Raw genomic sequence first — 21,884 nt, 5'->3', positions numbered from 1 at the left:
ACTTTTCGGACACATGGCTACACCTGCCAAGAGGACCTTGTATATGTAAGAAAAAGGAGAGAGGAGCTTTTTACAAATGGTTATGTATGGGGGGATGTGGTTTGGGACTCAGGGGCTTCCAGACCCTCTTGTTTCTCTCTGGGCTGTGCCTCCCCAGGTGAAGGCTCCAGGGGAGGTGTGGGAAGGGGATTGTGCTTTCTTTTGCCTGGTTCTTCAGCAGAAATTCCCTTCTTCCTTCTCCCAGTCCTCTGCTGGGTGCTTCTTGTGTTTTCTGCGCTCCTTACGCGATTTGTGGTGGTGATGCTGGTGGTGGTGTTGGTGGTGGTGATGGTGTCGCCGCATCCGATGGGATCGTCTGGCTGCAGGGAAGCGAGGGATGACAGGGACGTGGCAAAAGCTGATGAGAGGTGGGTGGCCTGATGGGACAGGCTTCCTCGGGGGAGGGGGAAATGGAGGGAACACCAGGCAAGCTAGTAAGTTCTCACTTATCTGCAAGGCCATATTATCAGGCAGACATTCAACCAGCTCAATGTGTGTAGCCATGAGATGCTTAATTGGAGACTACAAGTAGCTGGAAACTTTTGTTGGGGTGTCTGGGGGAAGCCACTTACGTTTGGTGCAGACGATTTGGGGCCGGTCCCATTTGCCATTGCTCCGGCATCGGATGATGGCCACATGGTGCTGGGCAAATCCTTCATTGCACTGGTAGCGTACAGTGGCGTGGACGTTATACTTGGCCTTGCGGGCACCGATGGGCAAGGCATTCTCCACTGCTGGAGGGGGACCACACAGCACTGGGGACAGAGGAACCTCCAGTTAAAGAAGTGGATGGGACTGGGGCTGAACTGGTTTCATCTCTTGTTGAGATGAACCCTCAACAGGTCCCACCTTTTGCCCAGCTGTGACCTCAAAGGGCTAGAAGTGAATGTCTCCTCCACCCAAACCAGGAGCTGCTGAGGGGCAGGAACCTCCTGGACACATCCCACCCCTTAATTCTTGTGCATGATGGGAATGAAGGAGATGGGAGGCAAGAATAATCTGAGCAAATGAATGGAAAAAAGGATATGAAAATTGGCAAAGAAACAGAAGCAAGAATGAAGAAAAGTATAAGAAAGGTGGACCTGAGAATATACATATACATATATATGTTTCCTTAATATGTAAAGAGCTCTTAGAAATCAATAAGACCAATGAACCGATAGAAAATTAGGCAAAGGAAATGAATTGGTAGGTCACAGGAAATCAAATACATATAAACAGCTTATCAACATATGAAGAGCTGGTTATTCTCATCCCCGAAGACGTGCAAACTATGATAACAATGAGATACTGTTTTTCAGGACTTAGATGAACAAAGAACAAAAAGTTTGATAACACAGAGTTGGCAAGGGTGGGGGGGAAATGGGTACCCTCACATAGTGCTGAAGAGTGAAAACTGGGCTGGACTGACTCCTACATTTACAAACTTAAATAAAACAACCAACCAGTGATAGGTAGGAGGGAAGGTCAGGGGAGAAGGGGTGGGAGGGAGAGTAGCAGCATACCTGTGCCCTTCTTACAGACATAGGGGAGGTTGTAGTTGCAGGGAACATCATTCCAGTGCCCACTCTCATGTGACACCATCACCACACAGTCCTCCCCTCCCGCGAAGAAATTGTCGGGCTGGTTCTCCCTCCAGTTCTCATATTGCTGTAAGAATGGGGAGCAGGGGGTGCTCAGGGGACATGCAGCCTGTCCCAGGCTCTGGCACTGGCACTGTGCGATTCCCCTGGCCAGACCACTCAAACTCTTAGGGACTCAGTGTTTCCATCTCTACAATGAGCACTGTTCTGCCTGCCCTGAGGGTGGCTGCCACTACAGTCCAAGTCAACCCTCCTCTACCTGCGAGGCTGTGGTGCCCTCCTCCCTGGTCCTCCTGCCCGGGCTCACTCCCTGACAGTCTGTTTTCCACATGGGTCACTCATTGTTAGATAAATAGTTGAACAAAAGGTGACCTCAGACTGGAAGTCCAGGAGAGCTTCCCTGAGGAGGCAACAGGAGAGCTGAAGGAAGACTCAAGGATAAGAACAACGCAGGCAGGGAACAGAGTTCTAAGCAGAGGGAATAGCTAATGCAAAGGCCCTGAGGCAGGACTGAGCTTGTCCTGTCTGAGGAACAGAACAGAGGCCAGGAGGGCTGGGGCTACTTGATCCAGTTCGAGTGTAGTCAGAGAGTGGGCCGGGGCCAGTTCTCATGGCAGAGGAGAGGAGGTGGATTTCTTTTCTAATTGTGGTGAAAAAGACATAATATAAAATTTACTAAAGTGAAGCCAGAGGGCCGGTTCATTGCAGCTTACCCAGAACTCTCCATTCTAGGCAGGGCCCAAGTCAACAGTCTGACTGCAGGGACCCAGGTCCCCAGCCTGCCACCACTCACCAGCCCCGTGTTGTCCGTCCACTGGAAATCCCTCTCCACGATCCTGTCGTTTAGGCCGATCCACGTGTTTTCACGCCCAAAACCTGTGGGGTGTGGTGTGTCGTGAGGGCTGGGTACTTGCACCTCCCCCAGCCTAGGTTGCTGGCTGGAGGTCAGGTGGGGGGTGTGGGAGGGGAGACTCAGCCCCCTCCCCAGCCTGAAGGTGGGCTGGAAGGGGAAGTGGATGAGGATGAGAGTGGAGGTGGGGGGTACCCAGAGCCCCTCCCCCAGTTTTGGGTTTGAGCTGAAGGGGAGGACCCCAGCCCCTCTGCCAGCCTGGGGGGCATGGGCTGGAGGCCACATCCCCCCATTCCCTAGCAGGCTGGGGCTCTGGCTGCCCTCATACTTGGGGAGTGGGGTTGGGGCATGGAAAGGGCTGGAATCTGGCTCCTGGCCTTGTCACAATTTGTGGCTTAAACAAAAGGCCAGAGGAAACAATAAAGACAACTCAGATCTTTGCAGAAATGAGAGAGTAGGGGCTAAGAGAGCCAGCGAGCAAGGCTGGACAGGGCAGGCAGGTGAATCTAAATGAGCCAGTCAGTCACTGAGGAGGGAGGAAGCAGCTGGATGCATGTGTGTTTGATTACATAGAGGAAAAAAGCCAGTGAACCAGGGAATGAACAAATTAAAGAATTAACAGGGGATGGGATGGGGAAAATGTGAATAAATAAATGGACGAAAAAGGGCAGAAGGAATAATGAGTAAATCAATAAATGCTGGATTTAGTTTATGGGACACCCCTCTTTCTCTAAATCTCTGCTCCTCCTTCATTTCATCCCCTGCACCACAGATGCTTCTCTGTCACCCTCTGTCCCCTGGCCCTGTTTTAACTGTCATCAGTGCCCTGAGAAACAGCTAAATTTTAGGATAGACTTATTTAATTAGATATTTACTTGTTTGACTATATCCTCTTCAAGAACGTCACTCCCTAGGGACAGGACAATGTGTGTCTCTGTGCCTGGAACAGTGCCTGGCACATAGCAGGTGCTCAGTAAATAGTCGGAGAATGAATGAAGTGAATGAATGAACTGACAAGTGAATAAATAGACACTTGAATTAATAAGTGGTCAGGGCTTGCATTAATGAACATAGCTTCAGAAAGGTAGTGTCTTCAGGACCCTGGGGGGATCCCATGACAAAGGGACTGTAAAGGCCACCCCTGCCCACCCCAGAGCCCCTACTGTTAATGAAGCCGTGTTCTTCGGGTGAGTGGATGCTGGTCAGGTGGCCGGCTCGACGGCGGCAGTCCCTCTCGGCATCCTCCCATGCCCGCCGATGGGCGAAGTAGCGGTAGCAGTGGCCCTGAAACTTGTGCCAGCCATGGTCACAGCCCTCTGTGTCTGGGAGGTGGAAAGGGAGCATGAAGGGGGCTGGCCTCAAGCCGAGGCCTGCCTTGCCAGCCATGAGCACACCAGCCCACCAGAGAAAGGGCCCAATCCAAGGTCACTGTGGGGCTAAATCAACCCTCTCTCTGGGCCCATCCCCCAGACCCCACTCTGTCCCCCCACCTTTTCACCTCCCTCTTCCCATATTCACTTCTTTTCTCTGTTGCAGGAAGAGATTCAACTGGAAGATCATTACACCCATCCCCTCTTATCCCAACTCTAATGTCTCATTCTCTGATCTGGCCGCATCCTGGGACCTCAGGAAATGGTCTCAGGAAGGCCTAAAATTTCCCTCCTGGGAAAAAACTCAAATAGACATTTCTCCCCAAAAGATATACAAATGGCCAACAAGCACATGAAAAGATGCTCAACAACGTGAATCATTAGGAAAAACAAATCAGAATCACAATGGGATACCACCTCATACCCACTAGGATGGCTATAATTTTTTTTAAAGGAAAATAATAAGCGCTGGCAAGGATATGGAGAAATTGGAACCCTCTTGCATTGCTGGTGGGAATGTAAAATGGTGTAGCCCCTGTAGAAAACAGTCTGGCAGCTCCTCAAAAAGTTAAACATGGAATTACCATATGACCCAGCCATTCTACTCCTGGGTACACCAAAAAGAATGGGGAAAAAACAAAAAGAATGGAAAACAGGTATTGAAACAAAAACGTGTACATGAACATTCATAGTAGCACTATTCACATTAGCCACAAGGGGGAAACAACCCAAAGGTCCATCAAATGATGAATGGATAAACAAAATGTGGCCCATCCAATGGAATACGATTCAGCCATAAAAAGGAATGACACTGACACGTGCTACAATGTGGATGAACCCTGAAAAACATCATGCTGAGTGAAAGAAGCCAGATACAAAAAGATACACAGCGTATGACTACATTTATATGAAACAAATAAAATAGGCAAATCCATAGAAACAGAAAGTAGATTAGTGGTTGCCAGGGGCTGGAGGGGAGGAATGGGGAGTGATGGCTAATGGGGACAGGATTTCCTTTGGGGCTGATGGAAATGTCTTGGAACTAGCTAGAAGTGGTGGTTGCACAACATTGTGAATGTACTGAATGCCACTGAACTGTACACTCTAAAAAGGTTAATTCTATGTTATGTGAATTTTATCTCAAGAAAATTATTCGCCTCCTGCCTGTCTGATTCACAGCCATGGAACCAGAGACAGAGACCTGGAGCTCCGTGTGTGGGAAGCTTGTGGTCCAGCACCCAACCCTGCTCCTGGTGCTGTTTCTGGGGTCTTGGCAGAGACTCACCTTTCTCACAGAGGCTGCCCCCGTAGCTGGGGAGGCAAAGGCAGACGAAGGCATTGACCTCGTCAATGCAGGTGCCTCCATTCTCACAGGGGCTGGAGATGCAGTCATCTATATCTGGAGGGGAAGGTGGGGCTAAGTCAGAGGCCAGCCTCCCTGTGGCTCCCAGTCCCCATGGAGAACCAGAACCAGACTGCAGAAGATGCAGTCATAACCCTACCATCTATCCCAGACCTGAGTACAACAGCGGTGGTCTGCACTGATGGCCCAATGACTCTGGAGGTCAAGGGGGTGGAACCTCACACAACTGATGTGAATTAGCATCAATGAGAGGAGATGACACTGGGCTGGCTGAAAGCCAGAGTGTGCAGGACGTTCCGCCTGACTCCAGAACAGTGAAGGTGTGTCTGGCAAACAGACCCATAGAATGTTGAAGCTGAAGGGTCTTCAGAATGTGGAGCATTTACAAGAATTGCACAGAATCACGAAGTTGTTTGTAGGTACAGGGAGCAATCAGTTGAGCACCTCTTCTCCCAATCCCTGTGTAGATAGTGCCTGAGGCATGTACGATGCCAGGCAAGTCACTTGCCCTCTCTAAGACTCAGTTTCTTTTTTTTTGCAAAGTGGTGATAATAATAGCACCTCCACAGCGGTGGTTGTGAATAGAGTAAATGGAAGAGCTCAAGAAATTATATCATTTATAATTATTGTTATAATTTCATAATTTGTCATATGTCTTGTGTTGGGCTTTGGGGCTAGCTTCCAACAGTTCTGGTGGTGGTGCCTATACCCCTGCCCACCCAGGAGAGAGTAGGCGACCCCCTGGGGCCCTTTGCTGGTGGGAGTCTGAGCCTTACCATCCTTTTGTCTTCCCCTTCCCCACCGCTGCCTGGCAGTAATGGGAGGCAGCACACCAGAGCCTCAGCCCTGAGGATGAAACCTCAGACGGTTGTTGCTGAGGCTGATTTACTGGAGCCAAGGAGTGAGGGAGGGGAAGGGAGCATCTGAAGCCAGCATTTTGTGATCCCTGATCCTCATGGGGATGGCTGCTGGGATAGACCCTAGGGCTCTGAGTCAGACAAGTCTGTGATCAGATCCTGAGTCTGGGGTACTCACCGATCTCACAGTTCTCTCCAGCAAAGCCCTGGTCACAGCTACAGCCATACATGGTGCCATTGGCTTTACAGGTGCCCCCATGCAGGCAAGGGTTGTTCTCACAGGGATCCGAGGGAACTGCAGGATGGACAGGAGTACGGGAAGGAGTCAGACCACCAAGTCTGCCTCCCAGGGAATCCAGACCTCAGACCCCTAAAGGCCCTCTCGTTCCACCCCTCTCTGTGGAGTCCCCTCTATAACTTCCCAATAACTGATTGCCAACTTCCTCTCACATGCCCTTGTGATGAGCTTACTCTTTCCAGGAACTGGCCAAAGCACCTGCGGGATGCCCTGGCTATGGCAAAGTCCTTCCTTGGACTGAACTAGAATGGGATTCCTGCAGCTTCTCTTAGGAAGTCTTCTCATAGAACATGGTTTAAGTGTCCTCCTTGACTTATCCCCATTTTTCTAGAAATACCCACTGGTCATTGTGCTTCTCATACTTTGGAGCAAAGAAGTGGACATAGGTTCTAGATGGGGTATGAACGGCACTGGGACCAGTGGGAACCATCACTTCCTTCATCCTTGTGGCTCAACCTCTTCTGATGCAACCTCAGTGGTTACAGTGTGGAGAAGTGGTGGATTATAGCAGTAATAACCATAGGCTGTGCAGTCAGAGAGGCTGGTTCAATTCCTGCCTCTGCCACTCACTAGGGAACCCTGGGCAAATTACTTCTGTGAATTTCAGTTGCCTCATTTACAAAATGAAAATAAAAACAGCTCATCCTGCTCTCCCAGTCCTGACCATAATGCCATGACTGGCTCTCTGTATATCAGCCTGGGGCCTCTTGAGGGGGTCTCAACATTGCTTAACACGGACAGGGCATCCAGGGGGAGTTGAATGTGAGGCCCTGTCCACCTCTCTCATTCCTCAGCTGGGTTTCCCTGGAGGCAGGAGGGTCACCCCTCCCCATCTCAGGGGCTCAGAGGCCTTGGTGGGTGGTCTCTGGACCACCCTGGAGTCTTGGAGGGGCAGAGCAAGAACCCCCATGTACCCCAGATGACCCCTATCCCTTGTCAGGACAGTGTCAACCCTTCCACTGCAAGATACCAGAAATGAGACCCAGAGAAGAGCAGGGCCTAGCTCAAAGCCACTCAGCAGGACAGTACAAGAGCCAAGACTGGCCTACGGGGCTCTGGAAGCCCAGTTTAAGGCCCTCTCTCCAGGCCCTAAAACCTAGAATTTGTTTCTGTTTTGTCCTGGTCTGGAGGCCCACAAGAAACTGAGACGATGACAAGCAGTTACCTCCTCCCTGATCTTCTGGACTCTGCCTTCACCCTTAACAGGTTGCTCTCCCCACAGCTGCCATCTCTGCATGGCTCCTCTCTCACCTCCTTCAGGCTTGCTCATCCTAACCCCCTTCCAAAACCAAACCACCTGACCACTCCTTCTCTAGTTCCTTTGGCCTTGGGCAAGCTTACCCCCTCCCCAAGACCTCAGGGCATTTTGTTTTGTTTTATGTCAATAAAATAAGCATCTTAGAGCCCAGTGATTGAGACAGAGACTGTTGTCAGACAGCCTGGATTCAAACATTATCCTGGATTCAAACATTATCCCTCCTCTGCCTAGACTCCTCCATGGCTCCCCATTGCCCTCATAGGAAAAGCCAAAATCCTTACCTCAGCCCACAGGGCCTGGTGCAGTCTTCCCCAATATCTCCCTGCCTGATCATCCTCTCCCTCCTTCACTTACTCCGCTCCAGCCACACTGACCCTACTGTTCCTCCTACACACCAAACACGGTCCAGCCTCAGGGCCTTTGTACAAGCTATTCCGTCTGCCTGAACTGCTTTTCCCCTAGATCTCTGCATGGCTCCTCTCTCACCTCCTTCAGGCTTGCTCAAATTCATCCTAACCCCCCTTCCAAAACCAAAACCCACCCACTGGCATCCCTCATCCCTTGCTTTACTTTTCTCTTTTATATTTATTACTTTCTAACCTCCAATATAATTTATTAGGACCATCATTTCTTATCCATGCCTCCCCCCAGAGCTGTGATGTTCCACATGCAGCCACGCACAGCTATTTAAGTTTAAATTAATTAAAATGGAATAAAAGTTAAAACGCAGTTCCTCAGTCACACTAGCCACATTTCAAGTGCTCAGTAGCCACCAATGGCTCATTGCTATTGTATTAGACTGCATAGCTCGAGAACATTTCCATCACTGGGAAAGTTCTAGAGCATTGTTCTAGAATGTCAGCTTCCAGAGAACAAGGGACTCGGTCTCAACATGGTGCCTGGAATACAGCAAGCACTCAATAGTTGCTTGCTAACTGCATAAAGGTAGCTGCTGGCCTGCCCGCAGTGACTGAAGCCGGTCCCTGGGGCAGTGGCGTGTACCACCACGGGTGGCCAGAGAGGCCTGTGGCTATTTCTGTGCCTGGTGCCACCCTGGCACGTGCGGGCACATGCGTGGGGCTGCCAGGCGCCAGGACGTGTAAGCCCCACCAGGTGCCCCGAGCTGCTGACACCTGCCCACAGACTGGCGGTGACTCAGTCGCTTGCTGGTGCTGCATTTATTTTTGGCTTCATTAGCATTTCTGCTGCAAGCAGTAGGTGAGTAGGCGCCCAGGTCTCCCCCAGCACTGGCTGCCTCCCTCCACTCCGGCTGCTCATGGCTTGAGTCTGGAGCCGAAAAACCAACAAAGTCCAAGACAGATCCAGCCGTGGCCCTGGGGGCTCCTTTCAACACACTTTCCTTAGCACACTTCTTCGTGGTTTCCCTCCCACCCGACCACTCCTTCTCTAGTTCCTTTGGCCTTGGGCAAGCTTACCCCCTCCCCAGGACCTCAGGGCATTTTGTTTTGTTTTATGTCAATGAAATAAGCATCTTAGAGCCCAGTGATTGAGACAGAGACTGTTGTCAGACAGCCTGGATTCAAACATTTTCCTTGACACTCCTCAGCTGCATGACTCTGCACAAGTCACTTGACTTCCCTGTGCCTCAGTATCCCCATCTGTAAAGTTAGGATCGTACTAGAACTTGTTCCTCAGGACATTAAAAGATTAACCAAGATGATTCCACTAAAGTGCTCAGACCAACCCAAGCACAAAGGCAGTCACCAATAAGCATAAGCCTTTATTGATGCAAGTGCCCCTGCCCAGGGTCCACCTGCCTTCTGGGCATCTAAAAAAAGAAGATGCAGCCCCAGACACAACCCAGAGATGACAGGGTGGGTGATGAAACCCTTCATCCGCTGTTTCCATCACCACGACACTTTGCCTTCAAAAAAAGGAGCAAGTGGGGCTTCCCTGGTGGCGCAGTGGTCGAGAGTCCGCCTGCAGATGCAGGGGATGCGGGTTTGTGCCCCGGTCTGGGAAGATCCCATGTGCCACGGAGCGGCTGGGCCCGTGAGCCATGGCCGCTGAGCTTGCGCGTCTGGAGCCTGTGCTCCGCAACGGGAGAGGCCACAACAGTGAGAGGCCCGCATACCGCCAAAAAAAAAAAAAAAAAAAAAAAAGGAGCAAGTGTTATTGATTGATTGTAAAACCAATCGTGTTAATAAGAGTGTTTTGCAACTCAGAAAAAGTGTGACTTTTAATTAGCTGCTTCTTCTTCGTTTTTTTTTTCCTTACGCTCAATTGACCGAAAGAATAGCTCAATATGGCAGGACCTAAAAAATAAAGGCCTGCAATTTGCAGGCTGAGTTATGGGCAGACCTGGCCCCAGGAGAACAGGGTGATGGCTTTCTCTGGACTCCGCTGGGCATACAGCAACCAAGGCACATGTGGATTTGGGTACCAGTTGAGGTTTGACCACTGACTAGCTGGTAGTGACATACCTCCCTGAGCCTCAGTTTGCTGTCTACAAAATGGGGGTAATGCCCACCACTCCCACCCCTTCCCAGCACCCACTTTACCTGTGGCTTGAGGTCCCCGACGTTTTGCACCACTGAATTCCAGCTGCAATTCAACACTTGTCCAGGAAGGCCTCCCTGCCATGCCTCCTCCCTCCGGCCCCACCCCAGGGGGGTTGCCTGTAACCAGCTCTGTCTTCCCCAGACTGAGGCATCGCTGAAGGCAGGACCCCAGCATCACACAACACTGTCAGCTGAGAGTGGTCATGAACATGATTTGCTGACTGTACTCATCCCCAAAACCAAACTCCGCCCAACACCTCATCATCGCCTCATTACTCGCTGTGCATAAAACACATCAAACGTAACTTCACCTCCTGGCCTTTGCCCAGGCTAGTGCCTCTGCCAGGAATACACTTTTTGTAATTCAACTCTGCCTAGTGAACTCCCACATTCAATATCATCCCCTGCTAGAAACCTTCCCAGGCACCCAAGAACAATCCTTCCTCCCAGCTCTGGCCTACCCCAGCCCCTGGTTCCTGAGCACAAACACAGTGACCAGGATGAGACCATGAGCTTCCAACTCACCCTCCTCTGCACTCCCATTTGCAGGGGTTCCTGGCAGGGCTGGCTCTTCTCCACTTGCTGCCTCCGCCCAGAAGCTCTCCACACCTGGGCTCCCTGCCAGGACCTCCAGCTCAAACTCCTCTGGGCCCAGGGAGGCAGGCAGCAGGGTGCTGGGGGAGTCCCACGGCACTATAGGCTCCCCCGAGGAAACTGAAATGGGCTTGTCCTTGCTGGCTGCTGTCGGTGTCCAAGGAGGAAGAGCAGGCTCCCCTGAGGGGCTGCCCTCATGTGGAGGCTCCAAGCCTCTCAGGGTGCCCTGGGTCACCATCTGGCCCTCCGGCTCTGGATGGGGTTGGGAGCTTGAGGAGGCCATTGTGGACATGGCCAGGACCCCAACCTTGTCCTCCAGGTCCAGGGACATGAGGGACATCACCACACTTGTATCCACAGCCATTTGAGGGCTCAAGGTGGGGCTTTCAGCTCCCTCAACCATGTGGGATCCACGTTCCCAATTCCCACCAGCACCGCTGGTGTCTAGTGTGGCCATGGAATTCATGGGACCCACTGTGGCTCCTCCATCTGTAGCAGCCGAAGGCTCCAAACGCGGGGTGACCTTGGGTATCAAGGAGACCCCAGGGACCCCCAAGGGTGCAGATGGGGAATGGGGGTCTAGCCCTTCACTGTGCAGTGACGGCCACATGCCCTGTGCCTCATCCATGTTGGCCTGCAAGCTGGAAGTGGGGGTCTCTGCTGTGTTGAAGACCCCAGCCTCAGACCCCAAGATGCCTCTGGTTCCCATGGGCTCAGTGGCAGTCTCAGTGGGAGTGATGGCTGCCACCACATTGCCATCCACAAAAGCCTGTGGGTTGGATCTGGGGTGCTCAGCTTTGCTGAGCCCAGTAGGGCTGGTCCCCCCAATTTTTCCGAAGTCTGCTCTGAAGGAGTTAGGACCAGCTCCAGCTTGTGTGTCTGTGGCTGCCTGCAAAGGAGCTGTAGGACTTCCTTCTCCATGGCTGCTGAGTGTCAGGGATGTGGCCTCTCCACCTTGTCCCATCAGGCCCGAGGAGGAGGGCAGGGAATACACTTCTGGATGGATGGGATCCTGGGGGCTGGCCTCGATCTCTGAGGCAGGGGAGGGTGGGGCAGCGGCCATGGCTTCACTATACCCCTTTACCTCACTGGCATCGGTGGGGAGGGGCGTAGGGTGTGACAGGAGCCACAGTTTGGGGGCACGAATCATGGCCATGACAGGGAGGTCTGGAGAAATGACTGTGGGAGAAGCCTCCCAGCGGGCAGTGCTGGGGCCCTTCAAGGGGTTGGGAGCCAAGGTAGTGGCCTCTGAGGAGGACCAGGGCAGGTCGGGGGTGGCTGGCCTCACACTGGGGCCCTTGGCTTCCTCTAGTTCCAGGCCAAGGGTGATGGGTGGGACCATGGTTGGGGGCCACAGCCAGGGCTCTGGGGGGCTCCTGCCACCAGGGGAACCTGAAACAATATCAACAGTAATTATAATTATCTCTCAGCAGCTTCTTCTGCTGATTGTCTCCTTGGCTCCAGGCCTGAGGAAGAGGGGTCTTCTGAGGCTTGGTGAGGCCAGGGGACCCAAGTGTGATTCGGAGCCTCCTCCCCTATCCCCCTTACATCCCCAGGCAGGTCCCATCTCCCCCTTGGACCCCACTCACCAGCTCCAGGCACATCCACCTCATTGGTCAGCACAGCCCAGGGGCTTTGGCTCCGGCCACTCCCCAAGGCATCAGTGGCTCCTGTGGCCAGGGGAGGCTCCACGTAATTCCCAGCAACCTCTGGGGTGGGGGGCTGGACGCTGGCCTGGAGCACCCCCTTCAGCCCTCGCTGGGGTTCCTGTTGCTGGAAGTGGCGCCCGTTCAACCCTTTAAAGCGCCCCCTCCTCCTGGGCATGGGGCTGGCTGGGGTTGCCTCTGTGTGCATGCCCACCACAGTGCCTGCCTCCATGTTGCTGGGGGCGGGGGACACCGTGCTCAGCCACACCTCCTCAGCCTCCAGAGCAGGCCTTGAGGCTAGTGTGAGGCCCCCAGTGGCAGGACTGGGGGTCTCTCGAGACTCCTGCTTCTCTGCCAAGATCAGAGGTTCTTCTTCCCCACTGGACACCAGAGGCTCCTGGAAGTCTGGGGTGACTACCTCCTCCTCCTCCAGGCTGGACTCCAGTTCTTGGGTGGGGGGCCCTTCTGCTGACAGAATCTCCCCCTCATCCCCAGACGACAGGGTCTCTGGGTTTCCATGTTGTGATGTAGGGTGATGAGCTATGGGAAAAAGCAGAAGAGGTTGTGTTAGGCCCAGGGGCTGGCTGGGAAGTTCTGCCTGAAGTCTACCCACATTCCAGCACGCTACAGCAGAGACCTTCTATGTATCTTTGTCTCTCTGCACCCCTCTGTCTCTCTGGGTTGTTTCTGAGATCCCCCCTGACTGAGAAACCGAGGCGCAAAGTTATCATCCTCACTGTTCAGGCTGGGGTCCACTGTCAAGGTCAGAGTCAACTGGTCACAGTAAAGGGTAAAGAGACAGCTTGGCTGGTGGGTGAAGCTCAGGCAGTGGCCAGCTCTCACGGGGGCAGGTCAGACCTAGGCCATGGCTCCTCCCACGGAAGGGAAAGCGCCTAATGGGCATGGCCTTCCAACGAAGAGATTTCCCCGCCCCCCCCCCTCCCCGCTTACACATAAGACTCAGCTCCTTGGACTTGAGGTTTTCAGCTTCTGAGGGTGTGGCCCCATCCCTGGTCCCATCCCTGGGGGTGTGGCCTTGCTCAGGGGTTATGGCTAGTTGAGGCATCACTTCCTCCCCAGCGGGTGCTCATAGGCAAGTCGCCAGGTGAGAACTGCTCCATCCAGGGGCGTGTCTCTCAGACATCTCAGGAGACATAGCCCACCCACTAAACAGGACTTCCCCCCAGAGCTTGGTCTTCTCTGGGGCTCTTCCTCCTCTAAGGCGGGGCTCCTACGGTAAGCTTGTCTCAGGGGTATGACCTTTCCCTCGGGGCGTGGCTCACCGCGGAGCAAGTTTTCTTGTGTCTCTCCCCTGCCTAGCCTCCACCTCTACTAGAAAGCAAAGCTCCCGGGGGCGCGGCCGGTTATCAAGGTGCATGCCCTTGGGGCGTGGCCACCCGGGGACGCACACTCAAGGGGCGTGGCCTCACGCGCACCTCGGAAGCAGTAGGCGTCGTAGCGCTCTCCCGGCGCCGGGAAGCCGGTGCGGTTGGCGAAGCTATAGACGGTGCGCACGCCCGGGACTGGGCCCCCGCAGCGTCGGCGCGGCGTCTGGATCGGGTAGCGCACGCTGCCGTCGGCCAGCCAGCCCGGGTCGCACTGGTCCAGGCCCTCATGCCAGGCCAGGTGCAGCTGTCCTACCGAGGCCAGCACGGCGCCCTGGCGGCGGCACTGGGCACGCGCGCCGGCCAGTGTCAGGCGGCGGGCCAGGCCTACGTAGAAGACCTCGCCTGCGGGAAGGCGCGGGAGAAGGTCAGTGGGGCCCCAAGAACCTTCCCACGGAGCCCGGGAAGGGGGTCCCACCACAAATAGCCCTGATCTGGCTGGATGTGGGTTGTGGCAGCCGCAGCTGCGTGCCCCCATCGCCAGAACATCACTGTCGTTACCTCTCATGCAGTGCTAAGAGGGGGCTTCACTTTCTTTTTCAAGTGAGGTAACTCAGGCCCCTTAACGAGTTGAGCTTCAGAGAGAGGGAGGGCCTTGGTGAGGCGGGCTCAGTGAGGAGGGAAGTAGGAAGGGGGGGGCAGGAAGGGGGAGAGACTCAGAGAAGGGGACAAGGCCTCAGAGAGGGAAGAGGCTCAGAGAGAGGGAAGGGGAACAGAGAAGGAGAGGGGCTCAAGGAGTGGAGGAAGGTTCAGGGAACCGGTGGGCTCAGATCTTGGCTGCAGGTTTAGAGAGGGATGAAACTTAGGAGAGCTAGGAAGGACTTAGGGAAGGATGGGGGTTAGGGAGGGTAATGGGGCTCAGGGAAGGGGGTGTTCTGCCAGCCCCAGACTTACCCCCCAGCTCACGGGCAAAGCAATACACATCGTAGAGTTCCCGTGGGTCTCGCCTCCCATAGTTCCTCACCCCTGGAAGGCTGCTACGGTCACCATAGCAACCAGGACGGGACTGGGTGATAGGATACCTGACAAGACAAGGTGGGGGTCCCTCTCAGATGTGTGCTCCTGCGGCCCCCAAGGACCATCTTTCTCCAGGGGCTAGCTCTCCATCTCCCTACCCTGTGTACCCCCTCACCGAACAGTGCGGTCAGAGAGCCACCCGGCGTCACAGTTGTCAAAGCCATCCTCGAAGGCAGCCTGCAGGTGCCGCGGGGCTGCAATGGTGGCCGAGTTGAGACGGCAGGCCTCCTGGGCCTCAGCGAAGGTCAGCGAGTAGCGATCCTGGGCTGCTCGGTAGTGAAACACAACACCTATGGGGAAACATCCAGGATGATTTATGCTGTAATCTTCAAGAACAGACCTCGCTCTTGCAGAATGCTCCCCCCCCCAAGTCTGGTAATAACAGACCTGCTGCCCTACACTGCCCTGTACCATGTCTGTTCACTCAGCAACAGGCATAGTGCTAGGGTGATGATGGGGAGTGAGACTGATATGCCCCCATTTTACAGACGAGGAAATGATAGCAATGGCCATAAAGGGCTAGAATTTGTTAAATATTTGCTATGTAAAAAGCATTTATAAGCATTATCTCATTGAAATCTTACAACAACCCTATGATTATCCCCATTTCCAGAGGAGCAAACTAAGGCTCAGAAAGGTTGAGGGACAGGTCTAAGGCCACATAACCTGTATGAGGGAGAGCCAGAAGTTATATCCAGAAAGATCTGACTCCAAAGATAGCACTCTTCATGCCTAGGGTTAGGCTCTGGAGGTGACAGGAGGCATGGAGAAGAGTGAGAGATTCTGCCTTTTAGGAATTAAGTACATGCATACATAGGGGAAGCAAAGGCAGCAATGGGTGATCAAATGTGGGTTTTAAAATATATATATATATATATTTATTTATTTTGGTTGCAGTGGGTCTTCGTTGCTGCGCGCGGGCTTTCTCTAGTAGTGGCGAGCGGGGGCTACTCTTCGTTGCGGTGCACAGGCTTCTCATTGCGGTGGCTTCTGTTGTTGTGGAGCATGGGCTCTAGGTGCGCAGGCTTCAGTAGTTGTGGCACGTGGGGTCTAGAGCACAGGCTCAGTAGTTGTAGCACACAGGCTTAGTTGCTCTGCGGCATGTGGGATTTTCCCAGACCAGGGCTCAAAACCGTGTCCCCTGCATTGGCAGGCAGATTCTTAACCACTGCACCACCAGGGAAGCCCCCAAATGTGGTTCTTGCCCAGCTTAGAAATGGAGTCACCAGAGGCTTCCTGGAGGAGGTGACATGTAAGCCAGGACATGAAGCATCAATAAGCTCACTGTGACTCAAATTCTGATTTAGGGATGAGAGAAATGGCTGAGCAAAACAAAGGTATTAAACATTTTGCTCCATTTTATCAAGCTGAGAGCTCCCAGAAGGCAGCATCTGTGTCTCTCTCATGGCTGTGTCTCCAGCACCAGGCTGGCATGTGGTAGCTGCTCAATAAATGTTTGGCTGAATGAACGAACTAACCAAACCGAGGTGGAATTCTCTTCTTTCACCACTTATCAATTTTCTTTGAGGTTTATCAGTTTTAAGAACAAGGCCTTGGAAAGGGGATGATTGGGTTGACCCCATAAAATATGCAGTGAGACACTGTTGGCTGGGGAAAGACTGTGCTCCAGAACAGAGGGTGCAGGGACTTTGCTCATGGCCAACACAGGTTAAGGGAAATTGACTTCCCAGTAGGAGTCCACAGGATATTCTCCACACAACAATCCATTCATTGGGCTTCCCTGGTGGTGCAGTGGTTAAGAATACGCCTGCCAATGCAGGGGACACGGGTTCAAGCCCTGGTGCAGGAAGATCCCACATGCCTTGGAGCAACTAAGCCCGTGCACCACAACTACTGAGCCTGTGCTCTGGAGCCTGCAAGCCACAACTACTGAGCCCACGGGCACAACTACTGGAGCACATGCTCTGCCACAAGAGAGGCCACCGCAATGAGAAGCCCGCACACCGCAACTAAGAGTAGCCCCCACTTGCTGCAACTAGAGAGAGCCCACGCGCAGCAATGAAGGCCCAAAACACAGCCAAAAAACCCCACAAATCCATTCATTGATTCATTCATCAAATATCAATTGATCATCTTCTGTGTGCCATGCCCTGTCCTAGGACTTTGCTTTAATAATTAAAAAAAAATTTTTTTGCCTTGTTCATCTTGATTGGTTAAGAAAACAGAAACTACACTGACTATTTCAACAGAAACAATTTAATATAGGAATTGGTTACATTGATGACTTATTTACTTTATATTTTCAATCCACTTTTTAAAAAGAACTTCACTTTTTAAAAACGTGTATTTATTTTAAAAGGAAATTTGTATTCCTATTTTAAATAGAAAGCCAATATCCTTTGCCTTATGTGAAAGTAGGTAACCATGAAATGGACTTAAAACAAGGTTATGAAATCCTATGAAATGCTGTGGTCCATAAGAGACAGCCAGAGGCTGCTCTCTCTTAGCTAAAAGAGAAGGAGAGGGTTTCCCTGGTGGTGCAGTGGTTGAGAGTCTCCCTGCCGATGCAGGGGACACGGGTTCGTGCCCCGGTCCGGGAAGATCCCACATGCCGCGGAGCGGCTGGGCCCGTGAGCCATGGCCGCTGGGCCTGTGCGTCCGGAGCCTGTGCTCCGCAATGGGAGAGGCCACAACAGTGAGAGGCCCGCATACCGAAAAAAAAAAAAAAAAAAAAAAAAAAATAGAGAAAGAGAGAGATGTTAAAGAGAGAGGCATATCCATGGAGACTTTCTTCCTGACTTTATCAGAAGAACTGAAAGCAAATCACTGTTCAGGGAGTGATTTCCTTTTCTTTTCTTTTCTTTTTTTTTTTTGCCTGTGGGATCTTAGCTCCTTGACCAGGGATCGAACCTGGGCCCTCGGCAGTAAAAGTGCAGAGTCCTGACCACTGGACCATCAGGGAATTCCCCAGGGAGTAATTTCTAAGGTGACATTCAGTGGATGGGCTTCCCCATCCCAGCCTTGGCCCCTCCCCTTCCCCCAACTGACCCGTCACTTCCAGGGGCACCAGGTCCTGCTCATCCTCGATGCCCCTCACCACCTGGCAGCGGTAGAGCCCAGAGTCGCTGGCCCTCAGTGGCCCCAGTAGCAACGTGGCGTTGACCCGGTGCCGGGGGTAGGCAGGTAGTGACACGCGTCCCTGCCAGCCCTTGGCCACTCGAATCACGTTGTCCTTGGCCACTAGGATGGGCAAGTCCTGCCGTTGGCCTGATGCAGTCCGCACCTTGGTCCACTTGATCCGAGGGGCTTCTCGGGCTGCACCTGGCCGTGGCCACAGGGTGAAGAGACAGGGCAGGGCCACCAGCTCTGCCAGCGCAGCCCGCACCGACCCAGACCCCACGTTCTGCATGTGGAGCCCCTTCTCGGCAGTGGCAGCAGCAGTGGCGTCCTGTGTGCCTGGGGTGGAGAAGGTGGAGAGAGGGCCTGACTGAGAGGCAAGGACCCTCTGACTGAGGCCAGAGAGGTTAGGTTGTCTACACAACATCACAATGCCATACACAGATCTGTGATCTGCAACCCAGTCTGTGAGCAGAAGAGGGGTAATGGGGTCGAATCCCTTCATAGTTCTGCCTCCTCTCAAAGTCCAGACCCTGGAGGCCAGGGATTTAACTCTCACTGTCACTGACTCACTGTGTGTCCATGGGAAAGTCACTATTCTGCTCTGAGCCATGGTTTCCCCAAAAGTTAAGTGATAGGCAGCCATTGGAAGAGAAACAGTGTTTGTGGAGTACCTTCTATATAACAGGCACTTTATAAATAGCAATCAGCTCATTTGATTTTCATAACCATCTGCAGAGGTAGCCATGTCTCATCCTCTTTTGGGGGAGTTGAGGAAATTGAGGCTCAGATACATCATTATAATTGCGTAAGGCCACAGAGCAAATCAGGAGGCATTTCTAAAGTCTGGGCTTTTGACCGCTACTGGGGAGATGCCAGGGAGAGGCACACAGACCTTTATTTCTATTGTCCCACCCATGGCAGGCATCACTAATCAATCTTCATACTCTTCTCTCTCCCTCTTTTTTTCTCTCTCTCTTCAGCTCTTCTCAGCAAAACAGTGAGAGGCGGGAAACTCCAGCCTCCGCTGGCAATGACTAAAAATAACCTCTCAGGTGTCTTGTTCGCTTTTGACTGTTCAAAGACTTTTTTCATCTATTCTCATTTTATTCTCCAGACCAAGCCAGAGAACCAGCAGGAGAAGGCTCTCAAGTTAAAAAGCTGCCCCATCTTGTCAATTCTCCAGACCCCAACCTCTCCCACCCCACAAGCCAACTCACCCTGTTCCCCAGCCACAAAGAGCAGCATCTGGAGAATCAGGAGGCCTGAGACCCAGATAGACATGGCCCCCATCCTGGACCTGAAACAAGATGGAGAGGAAGGAAGGGGTGAGTACAACCCTCCTAGACAGTCGGCATGAAAGGACCAATTCCTCCCACTCTACAGATCTGGAAACTGGGGCTCAGAGACGCCAGTGTTTCACTCAAGGTCACACAGTCAGCAAGCCAGGGCTGAGCCAGAATCCGAACCCAGGACTAACTGACTTCAGGATCCGAGCAGTGAAGTCCTATGATCAGAGCATGGGTGCTGGAGGGAATCAAACCTGGGGTTGTCTTTTGCCTGTTCCTTGCTGGGTGACCTTGAGCAAGTAGCTTAGCTTCTCTGTGCCTCAGTTTCTTTGCAGGTCAGATGGGGATAACATGAGGTAGTTGGAAGGGATAGATGAGTCAATATAGTCAATAGACATAAAATGCTTAGAACTGCCTGGCATGAAGGAGGAAATTTCAGCTGCTATTATTATTATTGACTTTAACATAGCCAAGATCAAAGTCCCATTTTTCAAGTCAGCCTCCGAAATCAAACTGGGGGCTCCTAGAGAGCAGCAGCCAGTCCTAGTCTGCCTGGGGTCCCCAGTTCTGGCAGCAGACTGGACTCCAAGCCAGCCTGTAATCTGGGTTTGCTGACTGACACGACTCTCAGCTTCAATTCCAGGATTTGGTTGTCGCCAAGATTCTATTCCTGGTTTCTGGGATTTTTGAAGAGCTGCCAAGTCCCAGCTGGAGGAAGGGACCTCGCCCTCGCCCACCCCATCCTCCCCCTGAATTCATACTGACTGGCAAAGATGCCTTCTAGGTCCACAGAGAAACTCCAGTTGTGGGTCCAGACTCCTTTAGGGGTTGTGGCACAAGAGCATAAAGTGGACAAATATCGAGCACTACCTGTAAGCAAGGCCCATTCCAAACACTGGGATACAGCAGTGCCCTCCCAAACCTCACATTCTTCCAGAGACTAGAAACCCTGGGGTGGTGGTGCGTCCCACCCCTTTGGAACCCCCTTCCCCTTCCCCCCCTGGGGGGGCTCAGAAGGTGGGGGCAGATGGGAAGTTAGAACATCACCTACAAACCCAGCCCTTGTACCCTCCTCCTGATAAAAGAATAGCCAGTGTGGATGGAGTCCAGAATAGGGTCCTGTGGGGGACAGCTGGCCCCACCATAGGGAGGCAGGCCAGGGACCTGTCCGTGGTGCTGAACTCTGGGGCAGCAACGCAGTGGCACTACCCACCCCCTTGGTCTCCTTCTTGCCTTCTTAGGGTAGCATCTCGGGGTCCAGAGAGGGTGAGCAGTTTGCCTGGGACTGCACAGCAGGGCAGAGGCCAGCTTCTGGGACGGTGCCCCTAACTACCGACCTGTAAACCTCAGCAACCTCTGCCTCCATCCCGGGCTGTCCTCATTTCTCCCCCTCGGAACCCTGAGCGGGGCGGGGTCCCCTGATGGCTGTCCAAGGCCTGGATGGGTATTAGAGGGTGGGGCAGGACTCTGGGCTGCGCCTACCCCAAGAGACTTTTAGGAGGGGGCAAGTTCAGAGAATTCTCATGCATGTGCATACACACACATACTCTGTACGGTTAAGAGCTCAGACTATATCCACATGACTTGGCTTCAAACCCTGCCTCTACTCCCTACATGTTGCATGATCCTAGACAGCTGCTTCATCACCCCGTGCCTCAGTTTTCCCACCTGTAAAATGGGGATCAACCAGCACATACTTCAGAGTGTTATTGTGAGAATGGAATGAGCTAAGACTTGTGAAGTCCTGTGAGAATGGAATGAGCTAAGACTTGTCAAGTCCAGGAAATGTTCACTTAAACAACAGCTTCTTATACACAAAGCCTTGTGTACACGCTCAAATATGCAATGGTGGTCCAACAAGGTGACAAACAAAGGTTCAGTTGCACTCCCCCCCACGCCCTCCCACACACACTTCATCCCCTCCAGTTGCACCTCACACACCCACACCCCTTCTCTTAAAATACCTCTTCCCCAGGGCCACAAGAGGTGAGCATTTACACAGCTGTCTGGGGCTTGTCCCCTCATTAATAATGCATGAGCCTCATACATATGCAAGTAGGGGCCTGTGGGGCTTTGTGGGAGGGGTGGCCCAGGAGAGGAGAGAGAGAGACAGAGACAGAGAGAGACAGAGTGTGTGTGTGTGTGTGCGCGCGCGCGTGCATGTGTGTCTCCTCCTCCCTCACATCCACCTCCTGTCTCAAGCCACTGAGTGACGGTGAGTTTGCCAGTAGGCATTTTGTGTGTTTGTGCCTGGGTGTGCGTCCAGGCAAGGATATCCATGAGGTTGCCCCCTGTGGTGTGTGAACATGTACGAGGGTCCACAGCAGCAATATGCACTGGGTGGGGCATAGGGGACCCAGTGTGGTCTCTGGATGTGTGGGTTCAAGTACCCCTCAGCAGGGGCTATAAGCACACGTGTGTATGTGTTACTGGCCTTGGACTCAGAGCATATTTGTGTGCATGGGCTTGAGCATCAACTCCTTGGAGAAGAAAGGAAACCGGGCTCAGAAAATCATCCCAGGTTGTCCCTTGGAGACCTGAACCCCTGTCAGTGTCTCTCCTATTAGCTCCCCAACTCTGTACACAGACCACATCTCATACTCACCCACTCAGGGTCCACACTGTCAATCACATGGAGAGGACCCTTGCTGCACACACGGGACACATACACAGCCACACACTCTAGGCTCAGAGCCTAGGAGACACACACACTCACAGATTCACAGTGACATTAA

At 52.8% G+C, this 21,884-nt stretch overlaps 1 protein-coding gene across 1 annotated transcript; it reads right to left on the bottom strand.

The window, feature by feature from the left end:
* Nucleotides 1–213: 213 nt before the first annotated feature.
* NCAN (neurocan) lies at nucleotides 214–19,160 on the bottom strand (the record flags this gene model as incomplete). The annotated part of the gene is made up of 14 exons (XM_081234001.1): nucleotides 19,081–19,160; nucleotides 17,792–18,199; nucleotides 14,898–15,072; nucleotides 14,660–14,787; nucleotides 13,817–14,110; nucleotides 12,324–12,920; nucleotides 10,666–12,126; nucleotides 6,241–6,357; nucleotides 5,128–5,241; nucleotides 3,636–3,794; nucleotides 2,416–2,498; nucleotides 1,545–1,689; nucleotides 612–794; nucleotides 214–359 (listed from the first exon to the last, which is right to left on the bottom strand). The coding sequence occupies exons 1-14, from the start codon at nucleotides 19,151–19,153 to the stop codon at nucleotides 214–216; spliced, it is 4,083 nt and encodes a 1,360-aa protein (XP_081090127.1). The 5' UTR covers nucleotides 19,154–19,160.
* Between the last annotated feature and the right edge of the window lie 2,724 nt (nucleotides 19,161–21,884).

The sequence above is a fragment of the Mesoplodon bidens genome (genome assembly GCF_964165515.1).
Source record: "Mesoplodon bidens genome assembly, chromosome: 4".
Classification (NCBI taxonomy): domain Eukaryota; kingdom Metazoa; phylum Chordata; class Mammalia; order Artiodactyla; family Ziphiidae; genus Mesoplodon; species Mesoplodon bidens.
This window is presented reverse-complemented; position numbering and strand designations above follow the sequence as displayed.